A 15,115-nucleotide genomic window follows, 5' to 3' on the forward strand; every position below is an offset into this window, starting at 1 on the left:
ATATAACTACTGTTTATTGAAAAACAAACTCGTAGGTCACACCAAAACAGAAGTAGGATTGCGAAACGATACTGAAAGATAATCGACTGTTTTTTTAAAAAAGACTTTTTTTTACGTATTATTCATTTCTCAGGAACAGCACAGATAAAAACTCGTTTCTAATTGTGAAGCAGTCATACCAAATTTTAGTTTTTTTGTCGGTCGACTCGTAAACCAACTAAATCAGGCCAAAGAAAATAAATAACCCGCACAAATTTGTCCAAAGTTGTAAATTTTTTATAGTGTTGATATGAAGCAGTTACATTGAATGCACAAGTTACTCTCTTCTGTATTGATGTAAGGGCGGTGGGATAGCCTTGTGGTTACATCGTTTGGTCGTCACGTCGAAGACCCGGGTTCGATTCCCCACATGGGTACAATGTGTGAAGCCCATTTCTAGTGTCCTCCGCCGTGGTTTTGATAGACTATTGCTAAAAGCGGCGTAAAACCATACTCACTCACCCACTCAGTAACATGTGCTGTGAAAAGGCGTTGTTGGATCATACGATACAAACCCCCAAAACATACTGTAAAAAATAATGAAGTATTATTTACCAAACATGACCTATTGCCAAACAGAAATTAAAAAGAGCATATATATACTCGTTTTTTTGTTTCCAACAGTATTTAAAAAAGAAAACTACCTGGCGTGACACCTGGGCTCACTTGCACAAAGCGATTTTAGCGCTAAGATGATCGTATCTCCCATACTTTAACATAGGCTTACAATAGTCGTAGCGCTAAGATCGCTTTGTGCAAGTGTTGGTTCCGTTCCACAAAGCGATCTTAGCGCTAGGACTGTTAAAGCATATGCATTTGAGTAATGAATGTGCTGAGATGACATTGAACAGTGCCATGAAGCATGTGGTCCATCGGAGAGTCTTGTAAATATTGATCCAATATCAAGCATGACAGTTTTCTCCATAATACATTGTTTCAATTATTTGTACCTTCATATAATGTCCAACTATCAGGTAATCTACAGATCATACCATCATTCCCGGTTATATACAGCCATCTATAGTGATGTTATCGTTGGCAGTACATGCCTCTCGAACTAAGTCAACAGCGCTTTAAGTACGACATCTGTACTTTGTTTCAGTTCGTGATGGTGAAGTACAGACTTGGTCACATGCCATGACATGACATGAAGAAACAGGAAACAATTCAATGAAACAATGTAGATGCTTCATTGTGTTATTGTTGTATTTGCTGCATCTACACCATCTTCTGTTAATAGCAGGTTGTTTCGTACAAAAATGAGATGGTAATAAAAGCGACAAAATCATTTCCTTAACCATAGTGTGTCCAACTTTTAGAGTGTTGAAGCACTTGGAGCATGACAAATGAAATAAAATTCTTACCGTAATTGCTGGCGCCCCAACATGTCTATATTGGAAGTCATCATAGGAAATGAATATTTTCATATGGGGCAACTAATTGCGGAAGTAAATTCTGTACATTATATCAAGGGCATTATCATCTTCAGAACGGGGTCTGCCATTTTAGCTGTATTACACGATAATATTCGTCCTGATTTGTGTAAGTCACACCACTTCCGTTTTCGACGTTTCAGGAAGTGTTGCCCTGACTGAAGTGACAGCTGCCTGGCTGCACAACTCTGGACCCCGTCAAGCAGCAAGGTAAGCCTGGGTGAATATATAAATGCACCCTTTTCTACCTCACCTAACCCCATGTATTACTGTTGTTTGTGACACTATGTCTCTTGAGACAGATTTTGCATTTTACTATGTAACTCTTCCTTTTTATAATGACACAGTGGGTACAGTGTTTCAGGGTACCTGAGATGTACATAATTGTTTCAGGGTTAAAGCATGCAACAACTCATTCATTATCCGTTGTACATGTTTTATTTATTTTTATTTATTTATTTGAAAACTAACGTTATCTTGACCACGTTATTGAGATAATGAGAGTACTGTGCTTGTAAACATGTTAAAAACTGTCGGTAATATGAACTTAATGCGTGTTTGTCGCAAGCTTATGTTTCTAATGTGGCAAGGAAAGAGTCGAACCAGGATATTGAATTTGTTTATACTCGTGTTGAAGTCACCTGATAAGGAAAAAGAACCATTGTGAAAGTTCATTTGTCACTCACTCAGGTTACAACAAATCTGGTCGGATGATCGGATAATCAAGACTGGTAATTCTCTTGCATAGACATTTTATATTTACATCTGTGTCAACTTGAGTGAGTGTGTAGGTCATTTAGAAATACTCCAGGCATAAAACGGCTTGGGGAGCCAACACAGCGGGATCACCCCACCCTCCTTTTTGTCAACTTGAAATGAATCTGAAAGTGCTGGAGTACATTGTTCTTTCGAACTATTTTCATAGCACAAATTTCGAAGTCACATTCACTCTACCCCTGGACACTCAATAAATGCCTATCAATAGTTGAGTAGTATATACATCGCAAAATGTTATGTGATGCATGTTTTATATCCAACGTTTATTTTCAGTTGAGAGCTCCGTCGCTGAACGCTGAACAAAATGGCGGTACGGGGAATTGTCATCGTACTGTCGCTTTCCTTGATAAACATGTGAGTGTTTTTAATTATTGTTAATGACCGATAGTATCGAAAAGCTTTCACCCATGAATGTAAAAAAAAAGTGTGAGAGTGATTTGAACGTATTTCAGTTATGTCAGCTTAATGTTTGATGAAATCCCGAAGTTACGCAGGTCTACGATGTCTCCCAGATGTTTAGTGAAACCCATATATAGAAATGTCCGGAATTAGAACCAACGATCATATGGCGGTACGGGGAATTGTCATCGCTCTGTCTCTTTCCTTAATAAATACGTGAGTGTTTTTAAATAAAATTCAATGACTGGTAGTTTCGAATGATGAAATATTCACCGATGAGTGCAGTACATATAGTTAGTGAGTTGGTTTTAACATCGCTCTGAACAGTATTTCAGTTATGTCACGGCGTGTCAGCTTAATGTTGGAGGAAAGTCCGAAGTGATGCAGGTCTCACATGTTGACCGGTTTGGTGAAACCCTCGAGTACGGGTATGGTGCTGACAAACATAGAAATCACCAGGATTCGAACACATGATAATAGGTGTCTTTCACGCTCAAGGGACGCATATCTGCATAGATTCCTCTACTTCTTTGCGTCATATGATGTGAAGCAGTGCGTGTGTCCATCCAAAGAAACATGTGGCCTCCCTTTGCCAACCTGGTCAGGAAGCAGTGGTACATGTACCTGATACAATTGTCCAAATGAGTTCCGTGCCATATGCGGACGTTTCCAAACGTTGCATGGAAGTCATATGAAAATAAAGTGGGAGTAGTATTAAGCCTTTTTTTGCTGTATATTAACCGTATAGCTATGCATAAACCTTTTCTTTTCATAAGGTCAAGGAGTGATAAAAATACGTTTTGGCCCATGTTTTTAAGAAAGTCATGAGGAATACCTCTACAAATCACTTTGAAAGTTATCAGATATGTTCATATACATGAGAATTAGAATTTTAAACAATTGCATGTTTGGGACTTACAACAAGAGTAAATACATAGATCAGGCTAAATGTGCCACAGAGAATGATTTGAAAGGTTTTCAAGGAACGCTTTTCTAAAGTTTGAAAAAGAGCAAGTCTTTAATCTAGACTGGTCTTCTTTTGGGGTGTACATAAAACATTACAAACATATGGTGAATATTTCATCTCGGGTCACGGACCAATCATACTTAGATCTATATATTACTACTAGACTACCAGGACATAGTGACCCCGTTGTATCTGTATACAACGTACATGCTTATATATCACTACTAGACTACCAGGGCATAGTGACCCCATGGTATCTGTATACAACGTACACGTTATAGATCACTACTAGACTACCAGGGCATAGTGACCCCATGGTATCTGTATACAATGTACACGTTATATATCACTACTAGACTACCAGGGCATAGTGACCCCTTGGTATCTGTATACAACCTACATGCTAATATATCACTACTAGGCTACCAGGGCATTGTGACCCCGTGGTATCTGTATACAACGTACACGTTATATATCACTACTAGACTACCAGGGCATTGTGACCCCATGGTATCTGTATACAACGTACACGTTATATATCACTACTAGACTACCAGGGCATTGTGACCCCGTGGTATCTGTATACAGTATACGTGCTTACATATCACTACTAGACTACCAGGGCATTGTGACCCCGTGGTATCTGTATACAGTATACGTGCTTACATATCATTACAGGGCCATCAGTTGGGACGACAAGTGGACGTTCTTCGTCTTTGCACAACAATGGCCTCCCTCTGTATGCAATTCCGCACCACAATTCAAGGTAAGTTTTATGTAATTGTTTTTAAACATTGATTTGCGAGTGTCTCTAAGAACAGCTGGTATATGATATGTGATGTATGATGTAGGTGATAATAACAATAGCATTTCTTAAGTCATATAAAATGTCTCACCAACTGTTCTGAAATATAGTGGTACCATTTTTTACAGACAACGGACACCAACTAAATCCCTCAGAATGGATCTACATACACATGCATATAATGAACAAAGATTTATCAACACGTTTATAGATATATACAATTGTCCTTTACTTTACACTTTTACTTAAATCTATGTAGTTGCTTCCGTATAAGTACTTTTATTCCAAACGAAGGTCTGCCTGTCTGTTACTTTAAAGAATACAGACTGTGAAAGTGTCCTTGACTCCCTCTGTATTATTCAACAAAGTGTCTGCGGCGCCAATTATATGAATTTTTTCACATAATCAACCCAGTCATTATCTGTTAACTGATGTTTGATGCCTGAAACGTTCCAAATGATAAAGTTAATGAGGTCGATTATGATTGTCTCTTCTCCGACTTATTGCATCGTCTTGATGAGCAGTAAAATCAATGCTTGCCACGCCCTTATCACTGTCTCCCAATTGCTGCCCAGTGTTACTAACCCGTCTCTTATCTTGGCATCCGTCCACCCTGTGTAGCTTCATCATTCCTAGAATCTCTCAACTCTAAGGGGTCATTCACAAGTTTCCCTCCTTTGTAGTAGAACCGTGTGTGTTGGTAGTCTATTCTGCATCAACTAATTCCTGTCTCTGATCGATAGTCAAGTCATTAGAAGTGCCATACCCTTCACCTTTAAGGACACGACTCATTGACGCAGCTTGCATGTTGCCGTCTTAGTGTAGAGCCTTAACAATAAGAGGTGGGGTTTTATTGGGGCCCTCTTTCGAAATATAGCATGCGCGCTCTTTATGTCTGGAATTGAGTTGATATTTCTTATCTACCCCTCTTACCGTTCAGTAGGTCCATTACTTCAATATAGATTGTTTATTCAAGAATTGCCACTTTTCAGCACAAGTGTTATACCGTTCCCAAACAAGTGAAAACCTGGACTGTTCACGGCCTGTGGTAAGTCCTTGAATCCCACCTCCCCTAAGAACATTACAGCCTGATTTGTTGAGCATTATATATTGTTGAAAAATGGTCATAACACAATTCATTTTTTAATTATTTAAAACAATTACATAAAATCAAATTCAGGATGGAAAACACGTGTGTTTGAGAGGCGGTGGCATAGCCTGGTGCCCCGCGGCATGAAATGGCTGCTAACAACCGTATGAAACCGTGTAAAACTTTCACCATATAGATGCTGGTAGTGATGTTGGCAAACGCAGGATAAAGTCACATAGTGGCTTACTTTCAATTGTCATATGCTCTCAAATCATCATAACAAGTTATGTTAGTCTCTAGGGGCAGTGGGGGTAGCCTAGTGGTTATAGTGTTCGCTCATCACGCCGAAGTTCCGGGTTCGATTCGATAGGTACAATGTGTGAAGCCTACTTCTGGTGATATTGCCGTGATATTGCTGGAATAATGAATGAGAAAAGACACACAGGGTGAGTGGGGTAGCCTAGTGGTTAAAGCGTTGGCTCGTCACGTCTAAGGCCCGGGTTCTATTCCCCACATGGGTACAATGTGTGAAGCCCATTTTCCGGTGTCCCCTGCCGTGATATTGCTGGAATATTGCTAAAAGCGGCGTAAATCCATTCTCACTCATTCATTCATTATGGTTTCGGATGGTTCAGTAGTCTAGTGGTTAAAGCATTAGCTCAGGTTTGATTCCCCCAAACGGGTACAAACTGTGAAGCCTATATCTGGTGTCTTTCCGTGATATTCAGTTGATCAAAGCTTTGTCAAACACTCACTAATTATGATTTTAAAATTTGTAAAGGAAGAAATATTGATACATGTGTTTGAATGCAGCTAAAGAGAATTACAACAGTATTTTGCCTCCCGGGTGAGAGTGTTCGATAACACTACCAAATTCTATCAAACGTGCAGTTATTTATAAACTTGTGATGATCATATGGCGATTGTAATATAATATATAACCCCAATAAAAGTTTTTTTATTCTCCTCCTGTAGGCCCAACCTAGGTAAAAAGAGTGTCGAAAACTGCAACGACCACTGGCATTTTAATTGGGACAAGGTCCAGGTAGGTGCGAATAAGATTTGTATCCAGCGTGGTACTTTTGAACACCCTGAGTAGATACAATATCGTATGTCCAGTGAATTTGATGTGTTTTCGGGAAAATGAAAATTACTCCTGTTTCAGTTTCACTTCTATTTCAGTTTCTCGATAGACAACTGAATGCAAGCTGGCCCAATCTTTTCATCGACACGAACCACGAGTGCCTTTGGTAGGTGACACATGCCTTTATACTTCATTAGTTCCGAAAAGGTCCAGCCGAACAGGTGGCCCAAGAATCCACTGACCGCGGGAGCGAAGCCTTGTCTGTACTCTTGGTTTTCACTAAGTAGTAAAAGGATTCATCATTTTTAAAAGGGAGGGGTCAAGAATATCAAACTTCTCCCTCGGTCAATTTTACTGTCTTGTCCATCTGCGTATATGACACTACGCATGACAATGGACCCCAACAGTCATGTTCTAAACTGGGAATGTGTTATGTCGAGGTATCTGGATTAACGGGTTTGGCTGAACATCTAATGTTTGTCGTAGGGTCACGAGGTCATTGGTGGCACGTGACCCTATGCATAACGCACAGGTTGTATATGTCCAGGGAGCTGAGATTGTAATTGAGTGCACACCGATCCAGCGGTCATCATGCTTAAGAGCACAGATACGACAAAATATTACTGTGTATATTTCCCGTTTTGGCCGACCTATTGTACTGGGTAACATGTAACTAAAGGCACGGCGACCATTTGCCCACAAGTACGCTCACACTATGCACAGGCACCACTGATATTGTCTCTACATTCAGGAAGCATGAATGGAAAACCCATGGCACCTGCGCTGCAACCCTAAAAGCCACGGACAACGAGTTGCGCTACTTTCAAAAGGCCCTAAGTCTCAACAGTATCGCTGCATTTAATCCACAGAAGTAAGTCGTTTGCTTTAAACACTGTTCGTAATTGTTTTGCCCCACTGAGACACTGAGTGTAAGATGTGATTTTGCAAACACCGTCCACTAACTCCCTTGATCAACCTCTTGATGCGAGTAGTAGCGTGGTCGATATCGGCGTTTCCGTCAAAATGTTCGTACCTACCCAAAAAGAATTTGCCAATACGAATATGGCTGAAATATTTCCAACGTTGAATTAAAAATATAAAAATAGTTAATAATAAAAGAAATATGTGTCATGGATGGTTGATCTACTAGAGTTTGAATTCATTGAGAAGTGCTCATGGTAAAGCAAGATGGGTGCTTCGATCCCCCGGCCGCGTCATTCCAAACGACTTTAAATGATGGTTCTTGTTGCTACTCAGCCTGGAAGAGGCTAAAACACAAGGACTGATCGACCGGTATCTCAGTGGACTAGCACTATTAGTCCAGGCTAGTATGAGCAACCCCCCCCCCCCCCCCCCCCCCCCCCCCACACACACACACACAAACACACACACATGCCTGCACGTCGCTTTGTAAATACATCAATCCTTAACGCGACGTCAATTCCCAACTTAACTTCATCTCACACGTGTGTGTACGGATTTGTTTTTAATCATGACAGGGCGCTTGAGAAGGCTGGCATCACTCCATCATGTTCGAAGGCATATTCCGTGAGTAAATGTTTTATAATTTAGGCGATCTGTTCCTAAACGTTTTCCCACTAACTCTCTACTGTCCTCCGATAGGCTCCATCTGTGTCAACCTTATTTCTGGCCCACCTTGTGAGTCTCAGTTCCCTTTCACGGCTACATGTGTCTCACACTGATCAAGTGGTCATCTTTCCCAACCGTGTGCTTCACTTAGACAGATATGCTCATGGTATAGTCGTAATCGTACAATCGACTTATGAACATGGAACGGGTTTTATCGCTTTTGTTCAGTATCATATTTCGCCATCTTGTGATTATTTCTGACCACAGGTGTTTATCATTTTTTGCGATGTGTTTTCACAAGTCGTCCATGTGTTTCTTTTGTATATGCATGTTTATTAATGTCGTCCCTGTGCTTTCCTTGGGCATGCGTGATATCAGTCTCGTCCCTCTACTTCATTTAGGGACCCGTGAAGATCCAGGGTAGAATAGGTCTTCAGCAACCCATGCCCGCCGTAAAAGGCGACTATGCTTGTGGTAAGAGGCGACTAACGGCATCGGGTGGTCAGGCTCGCTGACTTGGTTGATGCATGTCATCGTATCCTAATTGCGTGGATTGATGCTCATGATGTCAATCACTGGATTGTCTCGTCTAGGCTCGATTATTTACAGGCTGCCGCCATATAGCGGGAATGTTGCTGAGTGCGGCGTTAAACAAACAAACAAACAAACAAACAAAACTTCATTTAGGCATGTGTGTTTATCAATCTCAATCCCTATGTGCTTAATTTGGGCATGCGTGTCTATCAATCTCGTTTCTATGGTTAATTTGAACTGTGTTTTTATCAGTCTCGTCCATGTGGTTCATTTAGACATACGTGTTCATGAGTGTTATCCCAGTAGTTCATTCCACATGCTTGTTTATCAATCCCGTATCTGTGCTTTATTTGAACATGCGTGTTTATTCATCCAGCATTGTGTGTTTTTCATATTTCTCCATCCTGCGTTTCACTGTGATCATGTGTCTTTTTCATTCTAGACCATGTGTCTTTTCGATTCTAGACCATGTGTCTCTATCAATCCCCATCCTTGGTTTCACGCTGATAGTGAGTGTTCACTCATCTTGACTGGGTGGTTTATTCACGACCATGTGTTTTACGCATGCCCGGACTCTCCTTGTGGTATATACGGTATACAGTAAAGTACGGTTATAACGAACTCAAAGGGACTACTAATTTTAGTTCGTTATAACCGTAGTTCTTTATAAGCATATATACAGCATGACTACAGCAAATAGTCGGGACCAAAAAAGTAAGTTCGTTATATCCGTCAGTTCGTTATAAGCGTGTTCGTTATAACCGTAGTTTACTGTATTTAGATCAACACATAAAACGACGGATTTCTGTTTCTAGAGCCAGGGGCACGTTTGTATAATCTGTTAACAGGATCAGAAAGTGACGATGTTCTTTACAGCAAGATTTACTTTACAGATTTATGCCATCCAAGCAGCTGTTAAGAAGTATTTCAAAATGAACACCTCCATGACGATAATGTGTACAAGACAGAGACAAACGGTAACAACCCCAGTCAGGGTATAATTGATGTTAAACTTTAGGTAGCTAAATCACAGCGACATGTGAAAAAAATGAACGTGGAGCACACAAACAAATGGTCGGTAATGGGACAACATCTTAGTCGTATTTCTATGACTCAACACAATCAACTATGTCCAATGCTGCACATATTTAGTATTCAGTGATGCAATATTCATACGCGACATAGTGGTCATGCAAGTAAATATTAAACGTCAAAGCCTGAGAATAACCAGTCTCGATTATCAGCCGAAACAAATTCCATTGGACGTAAAAGGCAACAATCTGATCATCGGCCGCCACAGCACTGCACAAAAGAATTGCTCTCAAGAACGATTTAAGATTTAATTAATAAGCATACACTTTAGAAATCGTTATGGAGTAAGTAAGTAGCACTATTCCAGCAATATCACGTTATGGAAATATTCAGACTTGAATATGTTTCTACAGGTGTACTGAATCCCCGAAGCTCAGAAGCATTCATCAATTATGCAGAGTAAAGTACAATGTTTGGACCGAGACATTAAAACTACACCCCCAACACCAGGTTGCTGAACGAACATTTTTTTTAAATGGCTCTCTTGGTAGCGCTTGTTCGCAGCACTGGGGATTCAAAATGAATATACCCTTTTTGGTTTCGACAGCGTTAGCGCGTTGGACATAAACAAACATTAACTCTTTTATGCAAATTGTGTGAGTGTCGGCTGCTACTGGTAAGGGCAAAACAAGCTTACCCTTTTCGCGAACACCCTGTCATCACTGAGTTTCAGTGATCCATTCAAATCACTATTTTGCCCTTTCGGCTCTATAAAACCTGTATCGGCAGATAACCGATACTGTTTCTGTTTCAAATAATTTTACCCATGCTGATTAAACAAGACAAACATTTAGTGAGTGTGCACGATGGACTTTCTCATAGTTAGAGACCACCTCCATGGTCTAGTGGTAGTGCGTCCGTCAGCGTCATCCCGAAAAAGACGTTAAAAGGTGGTACTTGTTGTTACTCTGTCTTGCGCTCGGCATTTAGGGGCTAAAACAAGGACCAGTCGGCTCGGAGTCAGTATACTGTGTCTGAGTGGAGCATTCATCTTAAACTGCGGTATGGTATCTCAGTGAGCTAGTACACACACAGACACACACACACACACACACACACACACACACGCATGCACGTCGCTATATAAGTGCAATAATCTTGAACGCGACGTTGAACCACATTTCACCTCACCTCACACAGTTAGATGCTCTCTCGAAATTCGAAGCATCTGTCTGCTCCACTACTTTTAGCCATACTTATGTATTTCCTCATGTCAGAGAAGACAACTTTTCTATATAAAATACAAAGTCTCCTGTAGTTACAATAAGTATTCTTAAATTCCTTGTGGGATAAAATTCTTTCGCGTTTCCAAGGTATTCTCAAAATATTTATCGTTTCTATATTTTCTACAGGGTCGCACGCTGTTGATGGAGATTCACATTGCGTTGTCGAAGACTTTCAACGTGACTAAAATGCCCGAGCATGACATACAATCCTGCCAACCTGCCGACAAAATTTTCATCTACCCAGTCCACAATATCGATTGTTTCTAATAGAGATTCAATAGAGTGCTTAAAGCAGGAAATGCCTCCTCTTTTAGCAAACACCTGCTGTCATCACTGATTTTCAGTCATCCATTCATGTAGTTTGCACCACAATTTTGCTTTTTACGCCCAGTCTTTTTGACCTCATTGTATATTATTTGTATTCCTGCATCTGAAGCTTAATAGTACACAAGTGTGGTAACAGAATTGTGTTAATTTGTATCGTATAATATTTATATTTACTTTTACATATTCTGAAGTAAACCCATAGGAGGAATGTGTGTTGTATACAATACACTTTGTAATCATATCAGTGATGATGCATATACATGTCCCACTAGCGACAATCTCTTTTTGTATTGATTTACCTTATAAAAGGCGCTCCATAACACTTTGTTATGTAGCCGGTATCGTCCTGTTTCTAATGAGCCGGCGGCCTCTTTACCGAATAAAGAATTCCTAAAATTAGCGAGTGAGTGGTATTTGTTCAACGCGACAGTAAGTTTATTTCCTGTATCACGGCAGCCTGACATAAGACGACTACGACCGGACAAACCAGTCATTGAAAACATGAGCAACGACTCACGTCATCAGGGCGAGATAGAGCGCAATCAGCAAGGTCCGCGCCTAAAAGCACGGGAAGAAAGTACAAGGCAAAATATGGATTTTTTGTCAGTGATGCGTCATGGTTGGAAATATCATCCACATGTCTACCGTAAATAGTTTTGAAAGCCTAACTAAGGAATTAAGCGCTGATCAAACCAAAACTTTTGAGCAAGAATATGAAGCTCTTGGAAATCTTCTTGGAAAGAGCTATTCCCGATTACGATTGAACTGCTGGAGGTGTGGTGAAATAGGGTTTAACGTTGAGTCCAAGATTATTGCACTTATATAGCAACGTGCATGCACGTGTTTGTATGTGGCTGCTTGTACTAGTCCGGACTGATGCCGATTTATAGTGCTAGCCCACTGAGATACCATGTGACAGTTTCACATGAATGCCCCACTAAGACAGAGTATACTGACTCCGAGCCGACTAGTCCTTGTTTTAGCCCCTTAATGCCGGGTGCCAGAGTGGGTAACAACCCACCGGCCGCCTAATACAGGACCAGTATCTTCTTTCACCACGACTGCTCTTACACCGAAACTTAAAGCCATCATAGTACATAATGACGCCTCCTCTGCCACCATTTTTTAAATGTGGCTCAACCGGCTAGACACCCAACCATCTACCATCTTTTAACGTCTTTTAGTATGACGCGGTCGGGGATCGAACCCCGGACCTTCCGCTCTCCGGGCGGACGCACTACCACTAGACCACGGAGGCGGTCTGGAACTGCTGGAGGATTGCTCGACATAAAGAGAAAGTGGACTATTGGAAAGTTGACGTCATCCATCCTCTCACACAGTCACGGGGATAGTATTTCCCCCCTCTGAATTGTTATGAACAGATCTAAGTATGAAACAGATCTAGATGGGGCGGTTTCAGTAGTCTCTCTTATTTCTAGTTTAGGTGGGTAAATCAATGAAACGTAATTTGGACCATTATTGAACGATATCAGATCATCGATGATTGATGTACCTGAAGCTTTAGTTAAACTTCTCGGCCGATTTCCCGCATTTTGATTCTGCCAATCCGACCAGAAATTCCGATTCATATACACAAAGAAAACACCAGCAAGGAGGGATGCAGTGTCCATGAGGATGCCAACCGCTGAATGTCCTTTATGTCCCCAGTCCAACAGTTCACCAATTGCTTTTTCAGTACACTTCAGAGTACATTTGCTTTCATTCTATATTGAATCAGTATGATCCAAGGGAAACAACTCTCTGTGGCCCAGAATGGAAATGTTGGTATACCATTGGTTTCTATTATAAGGGTAACGCTCATTTTCAGGGCATTATCATTTGCAGAAGCCCGAGGTTTTCCATTAACTGCACGACGAAGGAGGGCAGTTGAAATGACCGAGGGCTTCTGCAAATGATAATGCCCTGAAAAAGAGCGTTACCGTTATCATAGCTAAAATGGATGGAATTTGTTAACAAATAAAAAGAAACAACATCGGTTTTGAAACATTTACTGCAATCAACACGAATGTCACTGACCACATTTTACAAATATGGAAACGTCATAGAACAAACTAGATGACGTCACTATAATACGTGACGTCATTTTCTCTACCCTATGACGTCACCTAACAACGGGCTTGATAATGGCCCGTCGCCAAGCAATATGAGGGCATTATCAAGTTACAGTGGCCCGCTCATTTCTGATAACGTGCGGGCGGTTTAATGATAATTCTATCCATTTTAGCTATAATGTGTGTTCACCTATGTGTAAAAGTATGTGTCACAATGTGTGTCCTCAATTTGTTCCTTATCCTGATAGCAGCATACCCGTGCTTGCGTGTTTCGTCAAAGGGGAAATCGTCTCCAGCCTGCGTCACTCCCGCATGCAGCTGACATGCCCTGATATAACTATTGTTTAAAGATGCTTGGGAGATATCCCTTCCTATCAATAGGCTTCACAATTTGCACACATGTGGGGAATCGTACCCGGGTCTTTGACGAATGTTTTAACCACTACCCCACCACCCCGCACTTACATTATGGCTCCATTACTATAAGGGTAACGCTATTTTTGAGGGCATTATCATTTGCAGAAGCCCGAGGTCTTCCATTAACTGCCCGACAAAGGAGGGCAGTTGAAAAGACCGAGGGCTTCTGCAAATGATAATGCCCTGAAAAATAGCATTACCGTTATTATAGCTAAAATGGATGGAATTTGTTAACAAATAAAAAGAAACAACAATGTCGATTTTGAAACATTTACTGCAATCAACGCGAATGTCACTGACCCACTTTTACAAATGTGGAAACGTCATAGAACAAACCAGATGACGTCACTATTGAACGTTACGTCACTTATCCCTATCCTATGACGTCACCTAACAACGGGCCTGATAATGGCCCGTCGTCAAGTAATATGAGGGCATTATCAAGTTACAGTGGCCCGCTCATTTCTGATAACATGCGGGCATTTTTATGATAATTCAATCCATTTTAGCTATAATCAATGATAATATCATTAAGTAATGGCGCCTTAATGTAAGTGCTGAAGACCCGGGTTCGATTCCCAACATGGGTACAACGTGTGAAGCCCATTTCTGGTGTCTCCTGCCGTGATATTGCTGGAATATTGCTAAAAGCGGCGTAAAATCCTACTCACTCACTCATTCACGAATGAAGGTTTGATATAACCAGGTTCATCTATACACCTGGAAAAAGGTTAAGCACCACTAATGTATTTTCATATGTTCAAAACTATATTTTTGAAATATGTACGTCTACCATGACCTTATTTTTGTAACTGTCTGATGAAAAGGTTTGTATAAGGACACCCCATGTTCCTTATGCCGCAAGAACCTGGTCACACCATATGATGCGAAGAGTGAGTGAGTGAGTGAGTGAGCGAGTGAGTTTGGTTTTACGCGGCTTTTAGCAATATTTCAGCAATATCACGGCGGGAGACACCAGAAATGGGTTTCACATGTGTACCTACGTCGGAAATCGAACCCGGGTCTTCGGTGTGATGAGCGAATGCTTTAACCACTAGGTTACCCCAACGCCCCACTATGATACGAAGAAACAGGAAACAGTTTAACCGGTAATGAAATCACTGTTGCCATGAAACAGTTACAAACTGTGTCATAACATCGATTTCGGTTTCGGTGTTTCAATATGAGAATGTCACTTTGTAAACCAAGACAAGTGTGTTTCATCAGAAAATATATACAGGATAATACATTAACAAAAATACC

General features: G+C 40.8%; 1 protein-coding gene across 2 annotated transcripts; it reads left to right on the top strand.

Annotated features, from left to right (window-relative positions):
- Positions 1–1,605: 1,605 nt before the first annotated feature.
- LOC139443133 (ribonuclease Oy-like) lies at positions 1,606–11,762 on the top strand. Of its 2 annotated transcripts, none has more exons than XM_071224080.1 (10): positions 1,606–1,682; positions 2,523–2,603; positions 4,294–4,381; positions 5,413–5,468; positions 6,486–6,555; positions 6,693–6,760; positions 7,346–7,465; positions 8,094–8,142; positions 9,612–9,695; positions 11,163–11,762. In XM_071224080.1, exons 2-10 carry the CDS (start codon positions 2,554–2,556, stop codon positions 11,301–11,303), a joined length of 726 nt encoding a protein of 241 aa, XP_071080181.1. In that variant the 5' UTR covers positions 1,606–1,682; positions 2,523–2,553; the 3' UTR covers positions 11,304–11,762. The 2 variants fall into 2 exon arrangements, with proteins under 2 accessions (XP_071080181.1, XP_071080182.1); XM_071224081.1 differs by lacking the exon at positions 1,606–1,682 and adding an exon at positions 2,183–2,203.
- Positions 11,763–15,115: the final 3,353 nt, after the last annotated feature.

Source organism: Haliotis cracherodii, unplaced genomic scaffold (assembly GCF_022045235.1).
Source record: "Haliotis cracherodii isolate W230 unplaced genomic scaffold, xgHalCrac1.p SCAF_5, whole genome shotgun sequence".
Lineage (NCBI taxonomy): Eukaryota > Metazoa > Mollusca > Gastropoda > Lepetellida > Haliotidae > Haliotis > Haliotis cracherodii.